At 32.9% G+C, this 24,526-nt stretch overlaps 2 protein-coding genes across 7 annotated transcripts in view; one reads left to right on the forward strand and one right to left on the reverse strand.

The window, feature by feature from the left end:
• The first annotated feature begins 1,480 nt into the window (after positions 1–1,480).
• Positions 1,481–2,611, forward strand: LOC129799282 (SPRY domain-containing protein 7). The gene is made up of 2 exons (XM_055843029.1): positions 1,481–1,766; positions 1,841–2,611. Exons 1-2 carry the CDS (start codon positions 1,664–1,666, stop codon positions 2,362–2,364), a joined length of 627 nt encoding a protein of 208 aa, XP_055699004.1. The 5' UTR covers positions 1,481–1,663; the 3' UTR covers positions 2,365–2,611.
• Positions 2,612–6,034: 3,423 nt separating this feature from the next.
• LOC129799271 (heparan-sulfate 6-O-sulfotransferase 2) overlaps positions 6,035–24,526 on the reverse strand; it is a 36,126-nt gene continuing 17,634 nt past the window's right edge. Inside the window, exons 3-6 of one of the 6 annotated variants that reach the window (XR_008751497.1) lie at positions 23,415–23,748; positions 22,950–23,349; positions 20,365–20,945; positions 6,035–19,754 (exon numbers count right to left, since the gene is read on the reverse strand). Coding sequence is in view for 1 of the 6 variants with exons in the window: in XM_055843016.1 (XP_055698991.1) it covers positions 20,810–20,945; positions 22,950–23,349; positions 23,415–23,748 (870 nt within the window). In the remaining 5 variants the exon portion in view is untranslated. Of the gene's footprint in view, positions 20,946–22,949; positions 23,350–23,414; positions 23,749–24,526 lie in introns of all 6 variants that reach the window. The other 5 variants (XR_008751496.1, XR_008751500.1, XR_008751498.1 and 2 more) reach the window with 5 other exon arrangements.

Raw genomic sequence — 24,526 nt, forward strand, 5'->3', positions numbered from 1 at the left:
TTAGCGAGGATGTCAAGGGATACCAAAGAAGCACTGCATGACTACAGTCCCTCAAAAAGCTATAATCGAAGTAAAGAAGACCTCTTTTGACTATCTTTAACATAACTTAAACAGACTGTGTAAAATTTTACTAATTTGACACCAATCGAAATGGTAAGTTTAAACTCGAAGTGCCGACGTCATTGTTACGATTTAGTAATGGTACATTTTTTGACCATCAAAATGAAACTTTGATGAAGTGGGAACTAAATAGGAGAAACTAGGGTAGTGATGAACACCTTGACACGAATTTGATTTGTTTTTTTTATAAGAACATAATTAACTTAAGGTTAAGAATATAAGATATGATCGGTTCCGCGGCTAAAGTCCCTGTCATTATGAATTCTCAAAAAGTGATTACTTACTAATGGAATAACGTTGTGAGCCAGAAACATAGGAAAAATGTAGTAATTATGAAATTTGGGGTCGGTACTTTCCCCTACCAATAATGGGAAGATTCGTAAGATTACTTGTAAAAATCTTACGTTACAATAACGTTTGGTGTTGTAAATTGGTCCATATTTTCAGCATGGACATGTGTTTTTGGAATGTGTCAAATGTCACTTCGCAAGAGAGGGGAAAAAGAGAAATTTTTATCCAGTGGCAACTTGGATAAAGCTCACGCTTGGAGAAAAAGTACAGTCTATTGGAAGCCATCATATAGGAAAGATTTTGTTCTGAAGTTTGCGCAATAAATATCAGTTAAATTCATTGTAATCCTCTTGCGAGATTAAGTTTAAAAGAGTTGTGGAGTTCAATTAAGTGTTTTTTAAAAGAATAGTTATTAAAGATTCCGTGAATAGAGATCCTCCAGCGTTTTATTTGGAAAGGGAGCTTCTTTTCAAAGGAGTCAACGTGGCACAAAGAAATCCGGTCAATCGACCCGGTTTAATCACTTTGTGTCTCTTCAACAGGTATCTATTCTGGGCACATGTGGATTCTGTAGGAAGGCAATCAACCTAACCTAATCTTTTATTGAATTGTGCAGGTATTGCTGGAAGTGAGTTGCAGTAAGGTCAGGAACTAATCAGGTTATCATTGTAATTCATTTAGGTAATCCTCCACATTTGGTGTTGCTGAACCCTTGAAAAACAGTAAATTCCAGACTTAATAGTTCTGTTCTGGCTTTCGGCTGTAGAATACCCGTCTACAATAGAGGCAGTGAGAGGAAAAGGAACCCATACGTGTTCCGTGTTGTTTAATCGTGTAGGTTTTCGGTCATGATATGCCCAGGGCCTGAGACCTGGGTATAGATAGGGATGGGTGAGGATATAAAAAGAGAACCTATCGTATATGCATTCCGAATCAATATAGCCCACTCTTGCTCGGAGCGACACAATTGAAGGGTTAACGCACAAGACGTCGAGGTGAATTTTTGTTTTGAACACAAACCATCTAGCACCATCTGGGGCACAACATTGAAAGGTTCCTTGTATGGCATTTCGTTAAGTTTCCCCTCTTCAAACGTTATAACCTCAGTTTAGTTTATAGAGGTGAAAAGTGTCTCCTGTCGGTAGGATATTCATGAATTTCCACACATTTTTGCCTGTTTTGCATCCCTAGATATCCCAGGAGTGGTGCCTGATATTTTCAGTAGTCCTGTTGTGCAGTAAATAGTTTCCGTATGTTCTGTTGCCTGCGCAATTGCTTGGGGGATGCTTTCGCCACTCAAACGGTCACTGTGCGCCCCCGAGAGAATCCCATTCACCTGGACACCACACACATGGGTAAGGACTCTCCTCTGATCCCGAAAGGTACTGCCCCAAAATGTTTTGGAACTTATTTTTAGATAATTTTGCAGGGCATGAAGTTGTGATAGTGAAGAACGGGCAGAGGGTTTGTGGTTCCGGAGGTGTCCTGGCCACAGCACCTTTGGTCCAGTCAAAGTCATACTTTGAAGTGAAGGTGCAGCAGAGTGGTCATTGGTCTGTTGGCCTGGCCACTCGGAATACAGATCTCAACAGGGCCAAGGGAGGCTTAGATGCAGAATCCTGGTGCTTGGCATCAGACAATATTGTGTGGCACAATGACCAGGAAATACATCAATTGCAGGAGAAGTCGATGGAAATAAAGGAGCAAGGGCAGGAAGAGACACGGACTCTGCCTACAGAAGGGGACACAATTGGCGTGGCATTTGATCACGTTGAGATTAACTTCTACCTCAACGGACGGAATCTTGAGGTTCCTGTGCTCAATGTTCGAGGAACCGTCTATCCTGCCCTCTTTGTTGATGATGGAGCTGTCCTGGACGTTCTCCTGGATAACTTCAATCATCCACCACCGGCGGGCTTCGAGAAGATTATGCTGGAACAGTCACTTCTCTAGTGACCCGGAAGCCTATTTAACAATCCGGAACATCACATTCTGTCGTGTCACGAGCTTTAACTGTGAATCTGAGCATCTCTCCCCAACCAGCCCAGTTACTCTTAAAAGTACTTACAAATCATCACATTCCTCGAATTTAACCATTCCCGATGGAGTTCCTGAATAATATGCACTCCTTCAAGGAAACTATAAGATCATCTCTGTGGTGTTGTTGATCAAAATGGGAGAGAATAAATATTTAAGAAATTATTTTAATGTGCTAAAGGGGTTGTTTTTATTTCAGAAGATTTTCGGTTCGATGGAATCACTTGTAAACAAAACCCAAAGTAATAGGACTATCTACTGGTTAGGGAATGATGGAATGTAACAGGAGATGGACGGAAACACTGAACTTTTATTTATTTTCACAATTTTATTCTTTACGTTTCGAGAATGGATATCCTGTTCATCATGGTAGGGAAAATCACGTCCAGGCGGGAATTGTTACACTGTACTCACCGTAATGTGAAATTTAAGAGAAAATCTAGGGGGACGTGGGGCTGCGTTGAGCTGTGGGACTACATTGATATACGATTTTTTCGCATATTTCTAAAGGAAACTGGGCTTTAACATGTAATTTATGCTGAGTCGAATTAGGCTTTTCCGGAATTTGGGATACAGCGGAGGATATCACTGGACGACTCTGTTTCTGCCCTGCATCTGTCATCAAAACGTTCCAATCTGGGGCTTTATTGTCCTTGATTTGTTGCGGAACAACACTTAATTATTATTATATTATTTTAAATTGTTGTTATTGTTCTCGATTCTGTCCCCCTCTGAACAGCACTATTCTTATTCAGGTCAGCAGAACCCATAAGTAGCCGCGCTATTGACAGAATCGAGGAGTTGGACGGGCATTTTAGGCTAAATGTCTTTAATATGAAGCTAGCGTTTTAATGATACGCTTCACATTAAGAGCGCCAAAATAGAGCTCTAACAAATAAGGAGGTTAGGTACAATAGACTGATCAGTCGCAGTGCCCGGGATTGTTTCTGAGACCACCTCGACATAAGTAATAATAATAATGAAATTATTTAAGAATAGTAGGGGAAAATACTCTCCCTTCGAACGTTCATGCCTTCGAATAAAGTGTTTTTCTCTTATTTTTTTCCCATAAACTTACACATTTCTATTTAATATTAATTAGCTTATCATTAATTATTGATAATTACAAGATAATTATGTGTAAGTCTTTTAGGGAAATAAAAGAAAATTCATATTATTCGAAGGCATGAACGTTCGAAGGGAGAGTACTTTCCCCTATTGAAGTCAATTCCTCAATCAAGACTGTAGTCACTTGCCCTCTCTAGAACGGTGCCGCAACCAGGGTTAACCCTTTAACGACCAGACACTTTTTACGGACCAAAAATCAATAATAAAAATTAAACAATTAAACAAAATTTGTGAAACGTTTTACATCTAACTTTGGAAAGTTCAACAGAGTCTGATTCGGTGCATTTTTTACCTCTACGTGTGATAGGGACAAAAATATCCCGAAATTTTAAGTAATTTTTCTAACAATAACAATGAATAATAATTTTCAGTCTAATGAAAAATATTACGTATGAGTAATGTAGTTTTTATTCCCAAAATGGTTTTCCTTAAAAAAAATTGGAAGTATAAAAAATTATTAAAATTATTTTTCAATGTGAATTTAAAAATTCGCCTTTTTTAAGCTTAAATATTTAGTATATAGCAAATAACTAGAGACTGGCAAAAAATACCCTAGATTCGTTCAACCTTCTGCTTTGCAATTACGTACAAACATAAGGAAAAAAATAACTTTGGGTAATCAGGAAAAATTATTTTCTTTATGGGACACCGGTGTTCCAATTGTGCTTAAAGGGTTAAGCGAATTTTTTACATTTTTAATATAATAAAAAAAAACCTTTAACATGTGCAACATTTTTAACATGTAAAGTTAAAGAGTAAAAAATGTGAAATTGATTGATAGCCATCAAATATAAAATTTATTTATTTTATTTTTTAGTCAATCAAGAATTTCGCTGTAATCAGTAAAATATTTTGCGGCTTTTTGCTGTAAAGGCCTCTACACATTGGGAGCAATTTTTGTCAAAAACTGCATTTTTGACAGAATTTTGACGTTTCTGCCTATAGCACTGCAGCCAATTTCCTTCAAAAAAGCAATTTTTGACAAAAATTGTTCTCAATGTGTAGACACCTTAAGGGCAAAATCACATTGACAGTTAAATGCTCACCGTATTTCGTTAATATACGCATTTTTATTGCAATTCTTACGGAAATTCTCGATTACCGTATTACCTTATCTCATACTCTGAGAATTTTACGAACTTTAGTTCAATGTTAATTGTATTTATGTACAGAGAAATCGTCAATCAGAGCAAATGACACTCAAATCATCCAGTTTTTTTTCTCCTCAGTGGAGAATTATCTCATACTCCGTGGCAGTTGAAGAAATAAACAAAATTTTCTTCATGGTTTTCCCAAGAATGTTTTCTTGATATTCCTCGTATGCAATATCAATATTGATATTGCTTACAGGAAATGTTAAAAAGATTCAAAAAAGCTTAATTTTCCTTTTCTATATTTTACATATTTTTAATTTTTAATTTTAACATATTTTTTACATGTAAAAAGTAAAAATATGTTTTACTATGTAAAAGCACAACCCTAACCGCAACAGGGTGTTTTTGTTGAGATAGGGGGAGTCTTGGGAAAGTCACGAAGAAAGGAGCAACCTGTCGTGGGACTCGGGAAATGGATAATTAGATTTCCCCGAGCCCTGGACAACAATATACGATAAAAATTTCAGAAGTCAATTCGAAGTGTTTCTGAAGATACAGGAAAGAAGACAAAGGAGAGCCCTACAGTTTTGCAAACGTCCCGGGCGAACATCCAAAAGATCCAAATCTATGAAGTGCGCTTTTATCACTTCTCATTTTTATAATATCTTCAAATTAGCGAGAAATATTGCAAAAAAGTTATTGATTGATTTTAATGAATTGAGGCTTAATTTCTTTCTTATTAAATTCTCTTCAAGTTGAACTAAAAGAATTTGGTCTAAAAAAGGCATCTCTTAAAAACACACTGCAAAATGGTTTGATTTCACGATTATCTTCAGGTTTTCCTAGTTTGAATATTAAATACACTCATGAGAATTGGAAATATTTTTAGTTAGTCTTTTTTCAGACAAGAATTCAGCTTTGTGTAAGTGTCTTAAGGTGTCTACACATTGAGCACAATTTTCATCAAAAATTGCTTTTTTGAAGGAAATTGGCTGCAGTGCTGTAGGCAGAAACGTCAAAATTCTGTCAAAAATGCATTTTTTGACAGAAATTGCTCCCAATGTGTAGAGGCCTTTACGCTCCCCTAAAACTTTACCATAAAAATATTGAGCTGGAACTATTAAATATTTATAATATTATCATTTTTTAATAGTTTGCAAATTATCTCACTATCTTAAAATTTTATTAAAAAAAATACAATAAAGTAGAAGAAATTGCGAAAGTTTCAAAACCATTAAAAATGTATCCCTGTGTGAAAGACAAAATTCGAGGAAATAAATTTGTTCTATGCACTTACCTTAAGAAAATGTACTCCATACATAAATTCTACTTTTAACAGAACCGATAAATAATTAAACCACCTCTTAAAATTATTTACATATTTATTCATTTTCATCTTACAAAGAGATGCTCCTTTGAGAAAGAAGGACACTCCACTACAAACAATTCTTACAAAATAATTTCTTAGAAGTAATATGACTCATTCTTAAGAATAACTCTTAAAAATATATAGGTTGATTTTTCTACTCAAGAAAAAAGTAAAATAAAAAAAGATCTACATTTCTAAAAAACGACCAGAAATATCTCTCAAATATTCATTACAATTATTTTTTTCGCTAAGTTTAGAAGAAAAGGAGGGAGACTCTCAACTGGAAGGATTAATTTTCACATTTTTTTAATATTTTTGTTGTTTGTAATATTTTCAAAATGTCCATGTGAGTATTTTTTCTGATAATGGTAACGATGTAACTGCCTATTGTTTTATAAATGGCACAAAATAATTAATAAATTGGTGCTCAACCATTTTCTTTTGTGGAATATCTTAAGAAATTTCAATACCAATTTGTGCGCTCTATCCCTTAATGAATCGATTAATTTGCAAATATTTGCTGAGCTTTTGGTTAATCAAAATATATATACATTCCTTGTAAATCAATTAGCGAAAATCATTTTGTATTTTTCTTACACTAATGCAATATTTGATAAATTAGATAAGAATTTTATTAAATTGGCGACTATTGACCTATTTGGAAGATAACATAAAGATTGTAGGCATTGACCTTATTTTGTTGAAGTTCGGAAAGTTTTTGGCTACGCCACTATAGACCACGCCCACAAGAAAATTTGTAAGAAGAATGTAAGTTGTCTAAGTAAGCTGTTTCATTACTAAAAATTTATTTATCATTTTCTAATCACACATTTCCAACATTCAAAATTTACACCCAATTTTCTGGCATTTATACATTTAAGATCACTTTTATGTAATAATAAATATTAATAAATTTGTATAAATTTTATCGTGGAAATTTAAGAAGCTTTTGTTCAATATCAATTGTATTTTTGTACAGAGAATCGTCAGTCAAAGCAAATAACACTCAAATGATTCAGTTTTCTCCGGATTAAGTATAGGAAAAATTACTATCTCCTCCCAAAATCGAACTAAAAAATCAACCTTATAATATTTATTAAGGGCCATTATTATTCATTAAAAAGAATAATATAAAAATAGAACTTGTAAATATTTTTCCGGAACAATTTGGCAGAATTATGCCCAACGCATAATACCTTTTGTTTGGTAAACATGTTTTTGACATTTCAATGAGAGTGAATGAAATCTAGATCTAGTCATCTCGCTCCCTCTCATAGATAATTTCGAAAACATTTTTACAAAACAAAAGTCATTGTGCGCTAGGCATTATGCCAAACACACAATAAATTTTGTTTGTAAACATGTTTTCAAAATTTTCTATGAGAAAGAGCAAGATAACTAGATCTCGGTTTCATTCGCTCTCACTGAAATGTCGAATGCATATTTACAAAACGAAAGTTATTGTGCGTTGGACGTTATACCGGACAATAATATTGTACCAAATATTCGGAGAAATTCTGTACAAATTTTGAATGTTAAAAATCAGAAACCAAAAGAAAAAATTGGTTAGGCCCCGCCCATTTGCTTACATTCCTATTTTTGTGATGCTAATAACAATATTTATTGATTCCTTTTCAATGTAGGCTTGAACTCATTCTTTACAATCCAAATTAAGAAATTTTGTAGTATAAGTGTTTTTCTATAAAAAAAATAAGTAGGAGGCGTGGCCTATTTTTTATGAATAGGAAACTTTAAGTCTTTACATTCGTAAATAAATTTTTGACATTGTAAAAATCATACCTCGCTGAAAAATACATTTGCAATCCGAATTTAAAATATCAATTTTAATTCACCGTAACTCTTGAATACGACGTAGCCAAATTTTATTTTTGAGTACTGCTTAATTGAAAAGCTTAATAATACCTTTCGGCAATATAAACTCAAATTGATTATTTTCTATATCAATAACATAGTTGAAATTCCACATATCTTCCCTTACATCTCTTGTAACTCTATCCTAGTCAATTTTCATTGTACCAGTTGATTTATTAGCAACGAAATTCCCAAATAAAATTCCAAATTAGTACTCAGAACATTCATCAAATTCTGAAAGTCTCATTTGAATGATACTAAATGGAAAATCAATCAAAAGCTTCAGCTGTGATGAATGAAATCCATCCAATTTGTGATTAATCCAATCAATTTGCCATAATCTATACTTGTGTTTTCTGACGTTGAGCAACCAACAAATATAATTGCACAAATTATATCATTCCACTTTTCTTGCTTCTTCTTCATGAGATTTCCTACAAGAGATTTTCCTCGAAATTTTCCCCAAAACTCCCAACACAAAATCAAACAATACATCAAGAGTTTTTCCTAGGCAGAAAAACAAATACAACCCAAGCACTGCCTCATTTGAATGTTCAGTTTGTATCAGAAATAAACTTTCAAGTCACACGCAATTTTCAAATTATTAATTAAAATGTCAAGTCGAGGTCAAATGGCTGACAAAGTGATTGAATAATTGGGCACAAAACACCACTAACATTGTCATTTAATCATTCTTCAATTAAACATTCAATTTTTTCAGGATTATCTCATCGGGCTGCTTTTTTGCACAATTGGGGAACTTTATTTCGATAATTTTTTTTTGTTTCTTACAACTTTTTCTTCGGGTTATGAAAGATTATCTCGCTATAGAAAAGGTCTCAATGTTAATCACAAAAATCCCATGAAAATTAATAAAACACGCCTTTAATGATAAATCCGCTCCAGTGTATTATTTCACAGTGCAGTGAATCTAAGGAGAATGTGCACATGTTGAGAATTGCATTCAATTAAAACTACCATTTATAGAGATTAATTGGTTAATTGAAGAATTTATTCTGTGGAAAATCAATTTCACAGCTTCTAAGCAATTTCTTTGATAAATAGATATGCTATAATCTATAGCTTCTGTAGGTTTATCAACCACTTAACAGGAAATTAAATAGTTTATTTGAGAAAGTTGAACTTGTTTGTTAATTTATTGGAAAATTAATGTAATTGAGGAAATTGCGGTTATTTGGCATAATAAAGCCAACATATAGTTTTGAGGTATTCTGATCAACTGAAAGAAATTTTGAAATGAAATTGAAACGAATTCTGCTAACCTTAAACCGAAACTTGTTTGTTCGAGACGTGTTGACCGGTCAGCAAAAATACACTGAAAAAGTTGCTGAGATCTTCAATCATTGAGTGAAAACACAAACGTTTTTACTTAAACATTTACAATTACCTAATGCAGAGATAAGCTCGATAAAACTCATATTGAATAGGAAAATGTAAAAAATAAATAAAATAGGAAATTAGTTCACCGCTGGCAACCCTAAATTGCCAAGTAGCTTCTAACTGCATAATCCATTTGAAACAGATCAGTCGCTATTACTTTTGACAAGTCCTATTCGTAAACGTACAGATAAGCTTGTTACTATTTATTTCGATGTGGACTTTTGTTGCCATTTTGAACATTGTTCAGTTTACAACATTTATTATTCAGTTTACAAAGTTACTCGAGCTCAAAACTCTGACAGTCGAGCCGGGGATCACACCGCCTAAGAGTCGAGTGCTCTAACCAATTGCACCACGGATCCTACTCCGGTAAACTTTGTATTTTTGTAAGTTTTAGACCAAACAATTTACGAAATTTTACAATGAAAAGTCTTCAAATGCCGGATTTAATTTTGATGATCAAAATGGCTTTTAATCACTCATGTAAACATAACGAGTTCCCTGTACGGAGAACTAAAAATTTGCTATTGTCTTTAAATATATTTGCAATATTTTTTACGTTCCTTACGACTCATAGAAATAATTTTAAACAAATTAATTTTATTTGATCTAAATCTTAGAACTCTTTCTAACATATCTAATTAAACTTTCACTCCAAACTAAATTTAAATTTGAAATATAACCAATTATTCAAAGTTGGGTCAACGAATCAAAGTTTTTTTGCTTTAAGCAAAAAGCTGCAATCTTCAAATATCATATGGCAACCCTAACGCTGACTTTGTTTTTGACAGAACGCGAAAACAAAACAAAAACACGGTGAGTATTGTTCCAAATTTTAAACGAAAAATACGGAAAATTTTATTTATATAGTGAGAAATGCATGTAAACTCAGGTGAGGAAAAACAAGTATTAGAAGAATGTTAGTCGAATTCAGCGATCTAAATCACTCAGTCAGCAGTCAAAAATATTGGAACTTTTTTTTTTACCAAGGAGCACCAAATTTTCTTCAGCTTTTGTGTCCAACAATCCAGATTCAAAATATCAAAATGAATATCAATGATCTAGAGCCGAAAACTAAATGAATTCAGCCATCTAAATCGTTTAGTCAGCAATCAAAATGCATGGGACTTCTTAGCCGAGATACGTCAATTTTTTGCATTTCCCTCCAAGAATTAAATACAAGTTAAATCCAAATACAAAGGCGACCCTTATTTAAGAATAATTATCAATTATCTAGAGCCGAACTAAAATTATAAATTTCATTAAAAAAAAGAATTCAGCAATCTAAATCATTTAGTCAGCAATCTAAGTTATTCGGGTGCCTAACTCAAGAAACACGAAATTTTCTTATGTTTTTTTTTTCTAAGAATTAAATTCAAATGCAAAAACTTTTGAGTCAAAATAAGGCTTAATGATCTAGAGCCGAACCAAATTATAAATTTTAATATATTAAATGATTTCAGTGATCTAGATTGCTTAGTCAGCAATCAAAATCATTTGCGTTTCTTCTTAGGAAACATCAAATTTTCTTCTACTTTTTGTCCAAAAACTAGATCAAAATACAAAGACCTTTGTTTAAAAAATACACCAATGATCGAGAGCCAAATTTAAATTATAAATTTTATTAAACTAAACAAATTCAGCGATCTAAATTATTTAGTCAGCAATCAAAATTTTTCTGGTCCCTTTCTCAAGAAACACGAAACTTTCTTATGTTTTTTTTTTAAACTAAACTCAAATACAAAAACTTTTGATCTGAAAACCGAATTAAAATTATGAATTTTAATAAATAAGTCATATCAGTCTAAATTATTTAGTCAGCAATCAAAACTATTCGGGCTTTTCTCCTCAAGAAACATAAAATTTTCTAATGGTTTCCTTTTGAAAAACTAAATCCAAATTCAAAGATTCCAAATCATTTGAAACTGTTAAAATTATAACTTTCGTATTTGTAATACATTTATGATCTGTGATACGAAAAGAGATCCAAATTAAATTTTCAAATATTTTACAAAAAGTAAATTTTCAGGCTATTTTCTTTTAACTTCTTACATTATGAATATTTTAATCGGTATACTTAGGGTATGAGGTTCATTGTTCCCATCCTGCGAGACAATAACATTGCCGAAATGAAAAACAATGTAAATTTTTAATGTATGACAGTGTGTTGACATGTATTTAAATGAACCCAAATGAATCTATTAAACTGCAACTGTTTACGACTTCTGAGCAAGGAGATAATTTTTTTAAGTGTTGCAGAGAAATTTGAGGAAAATCTCTTTAATCTCATTTCATGTGTGTAAAAAAAAAGTTCCCCAAAAATAGACAAATACAACTAAATATATAATTATCTCCTCGTATTTAATGACTTTTACCCTCAAACTTCTCATTTTTCTCACATCTTTCCGCCTATTTTTTGTCACAGTCTTTCCACCACCACGCCTCTTGTCGATAAAACATTAAAATTAGATTTTCAATACAATAAACGTACAGTATATGCATCGAAAAGTGAAAATGATCGTAAATATAGAATTATAGGTCTTTGAGATAAATCAGAATAATAACATCTTTCATTTACAATTTTATGAATGAGTATAAATGGATCAATGTGTAAAAATTGGCGGGTCTTAGGACAATTTTACATCATAAATTTATCTGGTATTCCTTCAAAAGAACATAACTTATTAATATTTCCATATTTTCCAAGGAGGTAGTAATTGTGAGGAGGCCACATCAAAGAATTATTATAGAACACGCCTTTGTTCGGAGCTATATTCAAATAAAATTGAAGTTATTGCATATTGAAAGTGTATTAATGGATTACTATGTAAATTTATATTGAAAAATAAACCACGCCCCCAAAATCACTTGGGCAATGAACTGTAATGACTTTTATTTATCAGAGAACTCTTGTATTTTGGAATACTCTTGGATACAATACAAACTTGTGGAAAATTTGGCCGAAATAAGAAGTTTTAATATGTACAATGCAAATAAATGGCCTGTACTTTAAAAATGGGCGTGGCTTCACAAATATTTCCCCTTTTCTTATAATATTATTGAGGGATTCAACTGTGAAGCCATTACTAGAAGAGGATTTTCTTACTGAATATTGAAAATGCAATAAATTTATATCATGTTGTCCATAACTCCTGAAAGAGGCGTGGCCTAAAATTACTTTTCATTGTAGCTTACCTTGATTCATTACAACCTTCCTGCAAAATGTGGGACTTGAAAATAAAATAGTCATGCCCTTCTGAAGGAGTCTCAATTTTCTTATCATTGGCATAAATATTAGATTTTGTATTTTTGTGGGGAAAAAGGTTTCATCAGTGTGGGATTTTGATATGCAAAAAATTTTATAGTGACGGTATTCTTTAAAAAGAACCACCACAAAAAAATACTCAGCTTCACCCTCTTAACAAATTCACAGTCAGTTTGATTCAATTAAGAACTTCATATCGAGTCAATTTAACTGGGATGTGAAAAGTGAATTCTGGGAATGGACTTAAAAAAAATACACAACAGAGGTCTTTCCCATCTTCTTCCGAGAGTCTCTCGAGGAAGTCTCTCAAGAGAACCATGGCAATTGTATATTATGCTGAAAACACTCGGAAGCAAGTCATTTAGCTCCCTATTCTGTTTTTTTTTGCTGGCTTTAACCCTGAAAGTCGCAGTTCAAGTGGCATTTCCAATTCGAAAACATATTCCATTCCCTAGTCCCCTATTTTTCCCATTGTTTGTTATTCAACACAAGACATTCATTAATTCAATATATTCCTCAATTTTCCGTGCAAAAATACAAGGATTGAATTTCTTGGGGCATTTCATTCAATCACGCCTATTTTTCCGCCCTTTTAATCCTCACGACAATCGACTTTCTTCACCCTACTTGCCAAATGTGTGTCATTTGGGGAAATGGCCCGTGCTTAATGGAAAATTCATTCGACAAAGGGACACTGTTGAATGGTCAAGAAAGGATTGGCTATTTGCTCAGAACTGGATATTTCCTGAGATTTTATTAATTGAAGGTTTTTTTCTACTATATAGAACATGTTCAGAGCTATTGAACTATATATTTCTTCAATAATAATAACAATATAGCATTACAACTTTTGGGAAAACAACGCTTTATCACAATCCAATTTTCGCAAAATACATATTTTTACAGAAATTTAGGTGATGCTCAATCTTTTAACCTAAAGAAAATTCTAACCAAGTATAGGGAAAAGTGCGCAACCTTAGGACGATTTATGCTTCGCACAAATTATTTTTTCAATGTGTTGTAAATGAAATTGACCCATTATAATATTATATTTTAATAGCTAGTCCAATGCCTCAAATTTTCGGAAAGAGGTATGGGTGAAATCCAGAAGGAACATAGAGAAAAAATTGAATTGTCCGAAGTTCGAATCGTCCTAAGGTTGCGCGCTTTCCCTTACATTCGCATTTATAGTGCGATTTCCGTAACTTTTCACTCAATCCGTAGTAAACAGTCATCAAATAATTAAAATTAATTATAATCACCAATTCAGAATTCTAAGTAAATGAAATGATTTTCTAAAATAAAATATATTTTATCTGTGAGATTAGCAAAAGATCTGTGACTTACGATAAAAGGAGTAGAATTACGCAAGTTTTGCCAAAAGGAAAATAAAAAGAGTTTTCAATATATCGTTAACAAATTTTAAATATAACACTATTGTTGTAATTTTTTACACGTTTTTCTGTAAGAAAACAATTTTTCGCCTTTAAGCTATAATTCTTGCGAACATCGCATATATGTAAATGTACAATTGAAACCATAAGAGCCATAAGTGAAAGTAATATTTCACTCCTGAGTTTAGGAAGTTTTAAGTTGAGTTTTGAAGATCTGCCCCGGTTTGTACGTGGACCATCTTTTAAAGATATATCGCGGTTCGTCTAAAGGTGATCTTGGGGAGGGGGAGCCCTGGTATCCGGTATTACATAAAAATGTATTATGAAGTAAATGAAAATGCACAATAATTTTTACTGGACCAATGAGTTCATCTAGCCGTCCCATAGGTCGTGAATCAATTGAAGGTGGTTCCAAGGATTTCACAGGTCATACCATACCCCACGAATAGTAAAATTATAGCAAAGTTCTTCAAATATCAATGACTGTTAATTTCAAAATTTTACTGATTTAAAAGTTAGAGGCGTGAAAAATTGATTTGATATTGAAAATTTATTTTTTATTTCTCCGGCACATTTTTAGATCAGGAAAATTTCATACAATTAAAATTCAAATCACTTTCTCTCACGTTTTGCATGTGTCTATCTCATTCTTCCGCGCTCTTCTTCTTCTTTTAAACATCACAACAAACTCAATTTAGCTTAACTTAATTTTAGCTTAGAGTGTGAAAGAGTGAGATATACATATGCAAAACGTGTGAGAAAGAAAGGGATGTGAATTTTAATTTCATGAAATTTTCATGAACTTAAAAGGTATGCTGGAACCATTACCAATCAAATTTGATTTTGCACTGGTCATTTTAATTTATTAATAAAACTTTATTTAAAGGAAATCGAATGTTTTACCCAATTTTGATGACTAATTTTAATGACATTACAGAAAATTCAATTACCCTTTTATGCGGTAAAAACTTTGATTAATGTAATTATTACAATGCATTTGTTGTTTCATGGTATGTTATAAAAAATCAGCTAAAAGACTTTTATAATATTTATATTTTGCATAGAAAAATCCTCTTACAACTATGTCAAATTATGTTTTCAAGAAAAGTTTCCCGAAAAATTTTAATATCAAATTGTAGAGTGTATAAAAAAATCTTCTCAAAATTCATTGCTCTTTGTGAGTTAATTCGTTTTAAAATGAATTCATATTGACAAAATTAATCTTTATCAAACGACAATTTTCCATAAATCTTTTCAAAGGGATTTCCCCTTGCTTCTGCCACAAGAACTCGTGGAAGCTTTAAGGGAGATGGAAACGAAGCCCTTTATGTGAATTGTGAGAGTAATTAAAAGAGTATAAAATTTGACGGCGGGAAATGGGGTAGAGATAGAGTGTTCAGAGAAGCCACGATTCTCCCTAATGAGCCCATTTTAATTGCCATGATCTTAAATAACTGACTGTGAATTCCAAAGGGAAGCGAAAGGTACAAAAGATAAATTTTAGGAGACACATTTTTGCTCTAAAATGTTTTTTTCTTCTTTTTGTGGATTTTCACTCCACCCACTGTATATATTAGAATTTTACGCAAACTGAAGACAGCAAAAAGGTTATAGAAAATTTACTCCTCACTTTTTGCTTTGACTCATCATTATTTTTTGATTGTTAATTAGAGAGGGGTTCAGTGAAAGAAAAAAACAAAGATGAAAATATTTGGAGCACACAGAAAAATCACAATTTCTACGCATTTAATAAGCATGTTTTTGTTTGTTAGAATTGTCTTTTTACTTTAATATTTTATGCTTCGGGATGGAATTTTGTAATTACAACTGTTTGAAATTAATCGCATGACAGTCACCTTAGACAAATGTTTTCAGTAAACCAGAAGAATTTCTTTGAAAGTAAATGCCTTTTAATTAGATAAATTCAAAGTGAAGAGCACAATATGGCTTGAAATCAATGTGTCAGTTACGATATTCGTCAACAACTTGTTTTTCTTAGAGTACAACAGCAAGTCATTTAAAATCATATAATCTACGATAAATATACAATTTTGGAAACACTTCCGTATAAAGCAGTTGACATAAGAAAATCACAAAAATGCAGATATATAACACCGATTGATTGAAACGACGAACTTCTGACACTTGTATTAACTCGAAATTCGAATAAGAAAGCATTCCATTAACCCATAGATCTTCACTGGAAGCTCCGTCAAGTTCTAGCTCGATTTAATTATTTAATTTACCTCAGAATTGACCGAAACAAATATTTTGAATCAGTAATGACCCATTTGCGAATAAGGAGGAAATCTGAACTACATGTTCAAAATAATCGTCACACATACCAAAAATTTTAAGAAGCTTGATCATTTCTTTGTCTTGAAAAAAGATCACTAAAATTTTGCTTTCTAATTCAAACTTCACCCTTCAAAGGGTGAATTCTGTCTTTTCTCTTATTCAGCATATAAAAGTCAACAATTTCTTCACGAGATTTTATGAGAATATATATTTTTTAAATGAAAACATAATAATAATAAATAAAAGATTATTTAAAATTCAGTTTTTAACACAGCGAAATAATTAAAAGCAAGTTTTCTTAATGTAATCTTGTAAAATCCTCTAAGTGAGGTGTTAAGAAACAAAAAATTTACAATCCTGTTATAGCGGCTTTGATTCCGTGTAAAGTAACGCACTCCTAAGGGTCTTAAGAGCTTTTACAGGAATTACAACACAGAATTAACATCATAAAAGCCTTTTAAAAGTGCTTTAAAAGACTTGTCAAAATTTTGGTTCTATAAAGGCCTATATACACTAGGGGCAATTTCTTTAAAAAATACTTCTTCAAAGAAAATTTCCTCTAGGGTAACGTGTGGTATTTCTGGACAAGGTGCTTTTCGGAACATAAAATGGGTATTTTGGGACACATAAAAAATCCTATAAATATTTGTTTTCTAATTATTTTTAAGTTGTATATTTATTTTATTTATTTATTGTGCTTACACTCGAGTCCTTTTCAAGTAATTTTATATTTTGCGTTTATGCGACCATTGCCGTCTTAGCGTTGATGACCAACCTCCGGAGTGAAAACGGTGGAAAACTCATTCACAGGTTTTATATGTCAATCATTCATAGAATGCATAATTTACAATTCTTTCTTTTATGACATAACAACATATCCTAGACGCCGTTATAAAATACTAAGCTCTTTACGTATCAGACAAACATAAAACTTTTGAAATTTTATTTAATTTAAAACGTGAAATACGCGGAAATTGTGAGTGTCACATTTCACTTTTTACAAAACCTTCAATGTGGTCAATTTTGCAGATGTCAACACAAACAGTGATTAGCTTTTTCTATTTATGTCACTTTAAAAGTGAAATTGATACAATTTTTTTTGAAAGAGTGAAGTTTAGAACTTCTACTAAAAGGTAAATAATCAGGCTCGGTGAAATTTATTTGCATAATAGCGGCTTTTTGTCTGTCCCGAAATACACAAACCCAACTGTCCCGAAATATACCATTTTTACTTCTTTACATTTTTTGCTATTTTGTTGGAAAATGATGCATTTTTCAACATTTTTCGTTAAGATTCTTATTCTGGATAGCATAAGGAAAATAAATATTTGTATAAACAAAGAAAAAAAAATTTGAGAAGTCGTTAAGCTGTTTGAAACTTGAAAGTGCTAAAAAGTGTCGCGAAATACCACACGTTACCCTATTCTTATAGGCAGAAACGTCAGATTTAAGAAAAGGCATTTTTTAACTAAAATTCCTTCTAGTATGTAGACATCATAAGGCAGATATTTTGCTTCTTGAGTAACTTCATGGATTTTTCTATTAATCCTTTAAGAACGATTGGAACACCGGTGTCCAAGAATAAAAAAAATAATTTTTCTGTCTATTTAGAGGACAAAATAACTTTCTACAGTAAAAAAATGTTTTTTTTTTGTTTTTATACAATTTCGCAGACGTATAGGGGTACAATTAGGTTCTAAGCCCCTATAGTAAAAACAGCTGTAAAACAATCAAAATAATCCAGGGAGCTTTTCTGTTTTTTTTTTTCGTGTGAGCCTCCATGGATAAAAGAATACTAATATTTCGTAGGGATTTGCTTGAAATATCCGAGAAAATCTATATTAACCCTTCTATTATCTTAAACGAAGAGCTTTCCTGAAGATTTCATTGTAATGCAATAACATTAAAAATATTGTAAATGATGGTGGTTTCCTTGTTTGTCTTATCAATTATTTTTTATAAATTCCTTTTTTGTAGTTTGCTAACAGATGTTTGTATTGTAATGTCAATGTAAAAGGCAATTGACTTGCATGAGACTAACCCTCTCATGACTGAACGTCATGTGACTAATTCCGTAAAGCCATAATTACAAAATTCCACGCAATTTACCAAAATCTACTTCAATGCAAAATTTCATAAAGATTATACTGTTCTTATTAAATTTCTACTGCTTAATTTATTCTTTGCTATTTTTCTTTTATTCGTGTAAAAACTTGACAAAATAAACACCATTGTTGCATTCTTAAAAAAAAAGAAAACTTCTAATTACAATTATTCTTTCTATACACTCAATTATTGTCACCCCTCTAAAAGTATCTAAATCTCAATTAAAATCTATGTTAGTTCAGACATCAAATTTTTTCACACGATTCTCTTGGTATATTAATTTTTTACTTCCTTGTGACTTTTTTGTAATGGCGCAAAAATACGGGCACTGCAGCTTCTTCTAATTTCATTCAATTGTCGTTGTTGTTGTATTTAATCTTTCTACCATCTAAATGGCTATTAATAATGGCTCTATGATGGATTCTTGTGCTAAAAATGTTATTGAGACAAATTGCGGTATGGTTCAATGCGCCAGTGTCTCTCATTTAATTTTCACATGAAAATAAATGGGCAAATTTTATGTAGCCAAACACAGTGTTGTGCTTCAATAGAAGAGGCCTCAATAGAATTTACTTTCATTGTATCAAATTAGTAGCTGTATATGCTATTTTTGTAACTAACTATATTGTTACACATCCTCCCATTCATTTTCCCATTCACACTCACTTATTTGTTGTTTTTTTATTTATTCTTATTTTATACAATTGCATATATTATCATGAATATTCTTCATTTTATATCTCGTAGTTCTTCTCCCATTTTCTTTCTATATTTGTGATTTGTTTTATTTTTTTGGCTTCAAAAATCATTGAATGACAAGGTTTTTCTCCTATTTTCAGCTTGCACTCCATGTGTACTTTCCTATATCTGCTTTTTCTCAATGACACTCCTTTTCGCGTTCACTGAACGGACAAATAAACTTCGTCACATAAATTAATTTGCTCCAATGCATTCTCAGACAGCGTGAAGACACTCCAATATCTTCCCCACAAACCTCAAACTTCTCCTCTTCTACTTTTTTGCATCCGTCCAGGGGTGCAAGAACCATTGGATAATTTTTCTCCAAGAGGTGACTCATTCCCATTCGCCAAGAACTTCTCGTTTCTGTGTTTTCGCGACAATTAAAAAACCCACCTAATACCAAATTCACGAACTTAATCAGACAAAGTGGTTGGTTAATGTCTATTCAATTCATTAATTTTGTGTCTCCAAATAGAAATTTAGTCATTTAGCGGAAAGTACTCTCCCTTCGAACGTTCATGCCTTTGTATAATGTGAATTTTCTTTTAGTTTTTCTAAGAGACTTACACATTTCTATTAAATATTAGTTGGTTTTATCATCAATTGTTGATAATTCCGTGATAATTTAGTGTAAATCTCTTACGAAAAACAAAAGAAAGTCACATTATTCGAGGGCATAAACGTTCGAAGGGAGAGCACTTTTCCCTACATTACCAATTATCTCGTACATAACTCATTTCTATTTAATCCTGGACACTTTCACTTTTTCTAAACAATAACTAGCCAAAACTTGGCTTGTTATGCTCATAAATTCGATATTTGGGATTCTATTAAGCTTATGCGAAAACCCTTTCGTACATTTTCTAAATTTATTGAAACCCTTTGGCGATTTCTGATTTCACGAAATCCTTCGTAGGTTTCATTTCGTCAAACATTTCTCAGGTTTCTTGTAGCAAAACCATGTAAGGGTTTTTCAAGTTTTCTAAAACCTGGAGGTACTTAGAATTTCGCGAAAATTCTCTTGTTAAATTTTTAGACTCCTCAAAATGGTTCCTTTTCTGAATAGGATTCCTCTGAAGGCTTTTTTCTGGATTTACGAAACTTTTTTGGGTTTTCATTTTTTGGGAAACTTTCTGAAACTCTCCCGAATTTTGAGAAGATTTTCAAAAGTGAAACAAAAACCGACGTGAGGATAATTATATTAATGGGGCAACCGGAAATCGTCGGTTTCTCTTTTGCTCCAGATACTGAAGAAGGTTCGGAGCCTGAGCCGAAAGCTTTGGAAAAAGTTGATGAGTTTTCCTTGAGAGATCCCATTTCACGACGATTTCCGATTTCCCCATCAATATATTTTTCAAGTGTTTCTAAAAATTTTATGTTTAACGAAACAGTTCTCGGGCAATCGCCATAGATTTCTTCATATAAGTCACCCCTTGAGTTTCACTAATTAAATTTTCCGTGCTAAAAACCCATTAGCAATTGGAAATAAACCAAATTTCCCGCCTGAAAAAATTCCTAACACCCCAACGAGATCTTTCCACAACCCTACATTCAAGACATAGTACTTCAATAAATAGAAAAATCACTCTTAAAAAATATACCTCTCGTCAGCTGCTATCTCGGTGAAATCATTCGTCGTCCGATAAAATATCACTGTGGTTGTCACTGGGATGCACTAACTAAGCCCTCCTCTTCACTGCTGCTCCGTACTCGTATCCTCAATATTGCTATCCCAGTTGAATTCGGTCACACCATTTCGCATTCCCAAATTGCCCAAATGTGCAAATCTCACTTCAAAGTCTGCATCTTTGGCCTTTAGCTTCTCGAATCTGTGGTGAAGAAAAGGTGGAAGAGACAAGAGGCCAATTGGCGTTAAATGTGGAGTAGAATTGGGAGGATTATTGAGCTAATGGAAATTCTCCAAAGGGGACATTCAGTAGGGGTTTAGAAGAACTAATTGTTTTCATTTTAATTTTATCATGGGGGAGAAAGGTAGAAAAATCTACAATAAATAATGTCAAGTATTAATGAAAACTAATTTCTTTGTCTTTACCTTCGTAATTTTTAATATTAAAAAATTGATTGTAAAGTTTCCCTTCTTAGCTGAATGTTAGAACTTGTGTTCTGCATTCTGTGCTTTTAAAACTGACTGCTCACTAATTGATAAATTTTGTTATTGAAAAACCCTTTAAAACTCACTGGAATTTGTCTAGAATTCCAAGACCTTTCAAATGAACACCTACTTCTTCCAATCGCTTGATAAATACGACATTTATATCTGTTTATTCTTTAATAGAGAAATAACCTTAATAAGAAAATTTCTAAAATCCTACCACAACGTGTTTTTGAGCACAGAGACTATCAAATAGTTTCGAACAATTTCGGTGCAATTTTCCTCTTTAAATATCAAGGAAAAGATCTAGGCGCAATATAGAGATCACTCTTTCACTCACTTGACTAGTTGTAACATTTTTAAGTTTGAAAATGGAAATGATCCAAGTTTTTACAACTTCTAGATAGGTTGGCGTCATTACTTGTGGCTTGTCTTTATTTATGCCCTCGTCGCAATATTTCTCAGAAAATTACACCGAAAACCAAAAAAAAGTGATGTGCCAAATAAAGCATATCAAATATTTTAAATTTTGAGGTTTTTCAAAAACATTTTGTGACATTGTAAAGTTTTTTGCAAAGAGTCCATAAGTAAAGACAGATAGTATATAAGTAATGCCGCCACCTAAAATTATTATATAAAAAATAATCGTAAAAGAATTTACAATATTGTATTTAAACCTTTTAGTAAAGCAAGCTTGAAAGAGAGGATAATTTTGCTATCTCTTCCATAAATCAAATAAGGAAAGAGCACCCCGGATCGGAATGTTAAGAGACATGCTTGATTTTTCGTTAAAAATATAAACCTTAAAATATTATTTGGTCATTTTGTGTATGTGAATTGATATATTAAAGATCCATTTAACTATTTCTGTGCATTTGAATTTTTAATTTTTACAATAAATTAATAAAAAATAAATTTAATTGCAAACTTGCACTCTGTACCTTGGATCTTCACGAATTTAATCAGGTGGGAAAATAGTTTTTATAAATAAAATCTGAGCTATTGCAGTGCATTCATGTGAGAGTTATATAGCAAAAAAGAGCTAATAATCTTTAATTGATTTGGAGCAACAATACCGTAATAACCTGACGATCTGAGGAACACTGTCGATCTCCGGTGCTCTTCCCTTATTCACGTAATTTCCTTTTTGATTACAATAGTGGTAAAAAACAAATTTCAATTCGACTTCGAGATATTTCGAAAGTCGGACAAAACTTCTATTTTAGTCAAGACACTCTTGGGAATATTATAATTCGAATACCTGCTTTTTTAAGAATGCACTGATGAAAATTTATTCTCCGAAAGGTAGACACATATTAATCGAACTTTTTTAGTAATATTTTGCAAATATAATCCGTCTTGAGCTTGGTCGATTAGGTTTATAATATTCATTGCCATTTAAATTTCCAGAAATCTCAAGTATGTGACTTCTGACATTGCCATATGATAATATCACGGTTACAGAATCACTTTTTCACTGAAGCTCTCCTAAGATTTTTACGAAATTTGTCATATACATTTCTAGAGCGTCCTAGAATTCCCCTGGAGTAAAAATATAGCCGCTTGAAAAGGTGTTATAAGGAGCTATAAGTTTCAACTGACTAACCCCTTGAAATCAAATGAACCAAATGACTTTAGAACCCAAATAAATATTCTTCCTCACTGAAATCAAGATGATTTAATGAGGTAATTCTCGGGGGAATAAAAAAAGGGCACACACCTTTGGAAGAGGAGCCTCTTGGCAAAGGCATAGAGTTCAATGTCAAGTGAATTGAGCTGCTCAATTCGTCTCCTCTGTTCCGGGGTCAGATCATTCATTGTCGTCGTGGATACTGTAGTATTGTGCTGTTCGAAGGGAATGGCGAAGCGGAGATTGAAAGTCTCCTCGAAGATGTACTGAGACATCTTCTGATACTCCGTCAGACCAAAATAGGCCATTGAGGCGAGATTCCTCTTTGCACTGGCCAGCATTATGCGGTCCCTTTCGTGCGGTGGCAGGGATGACTTATTGTAGCAACCCACGAGGGCTAAATCAGAGAGCATCCTGGTCTGCCGATTAGCTGCCAGATTGCTTTCACATGCTGCAAAGTCATCCAACTGTACATCCATCCAGTTCTCACCTGCAGAGTCATGTGCCAAGTAGTAAGAGGGAAGACTTGAAGTAAAAGCATTATCGCATACTCACCGGAATAGCACGGTGGAAGCTCAGCAGGAGTTGCCTGCCTACCCAGGCACCAGTGTCGGGAAGTCTTCCACGTGGCTCCCCGCTGAACGTGTCTGAATTCACTGAGATACCTTGCAATTGGTTCCCTCAGGAGAGACACGTAGAAGTATCGTCTCTTTGTCGTCTCCCCCTCATTCTTATCCAATTCCTGGTCCACACAGCTCGTGAGTTCGGTCCAGTCGGCATGAAGGCCACATTTCCAGCCCGTGGAATAACGCGAAAAAAGCCAAATCTCATTACGATGCGGCCGGAAGCAGTGGCAGCGCTTTTTCCGCCTCTGGCACGTACATGGACGCTAAAAACGAGTCACAAGTGTCCAATAAGCTTGGCAGTTTATTTACTATTCTCTAACTATGCTCAAATAAGAAGTTTTCTTTTGCAATGGGCACGATTTTCAAGAGACAACAAGAAACAAAAACTTTTACATAGCTGAAAAAGATTGTCAAAGAGTTTCAGAAATTGCAGCAAAAGTTCGTTAAGTGAATAATTAAGCAGGATGTCGTAAACAACAAAGGCAAATTTTCCTTTGATTATTATGTAGCAACACGTTCTGTGGTATAAAACATTTCAATTGGGCCATAAATAATACATAATCAGAATATCATGAAGACAATGTTTCGATTGAAAGTGAAAGAAATCATTTTGTAACTGGGTATAGATTTTTTTGCTTTGTTTTGCTCTGGAGGTTGGTCACCAACGCTAAGACGGCAGTGGACGCTGAAAACTACACGGGATCTCAGTAAAACGAAACTGTACTTCGAAAGCATTGTTGATGAATAAATTTAACTACCTATAGTTACCTGTGAGCAAGTGCATAAAATAAGTCCTTAGTAAGTACTTATTGAGGCCTTAATTAATGAATAGAATCAACTTTAACTTTGCAATTTTCTTCTACTTTCTTATAATGTAAATTGACAAAACAATAAAGACAATGCATATAAACCCCAATTACTCTGTAATAGAATAGACTTCAGGTTGTTGCAGTGCAATTAACCATGTGAAGTTCGACAGCTCAACATTTCTCTTCACTGCACGACATTTTCGCAATTTTCTCCATGTCACTCTCAATCCAG

The sequence above is a fragment of the Phlebotomus papatasi genome, chromosome 1 (assembly GCF_024763615.1).
Source record: "Phlebotomus papatasi isolate M1 chromosome 1, Ppap_2.1, whole genome shotgun sequence".
NCBI lineage: Eukaryota > Metazoa > Arthropoda > Insecta > Diptera > Psychodidae > Phlebotomus > Phlebotomus papatasi.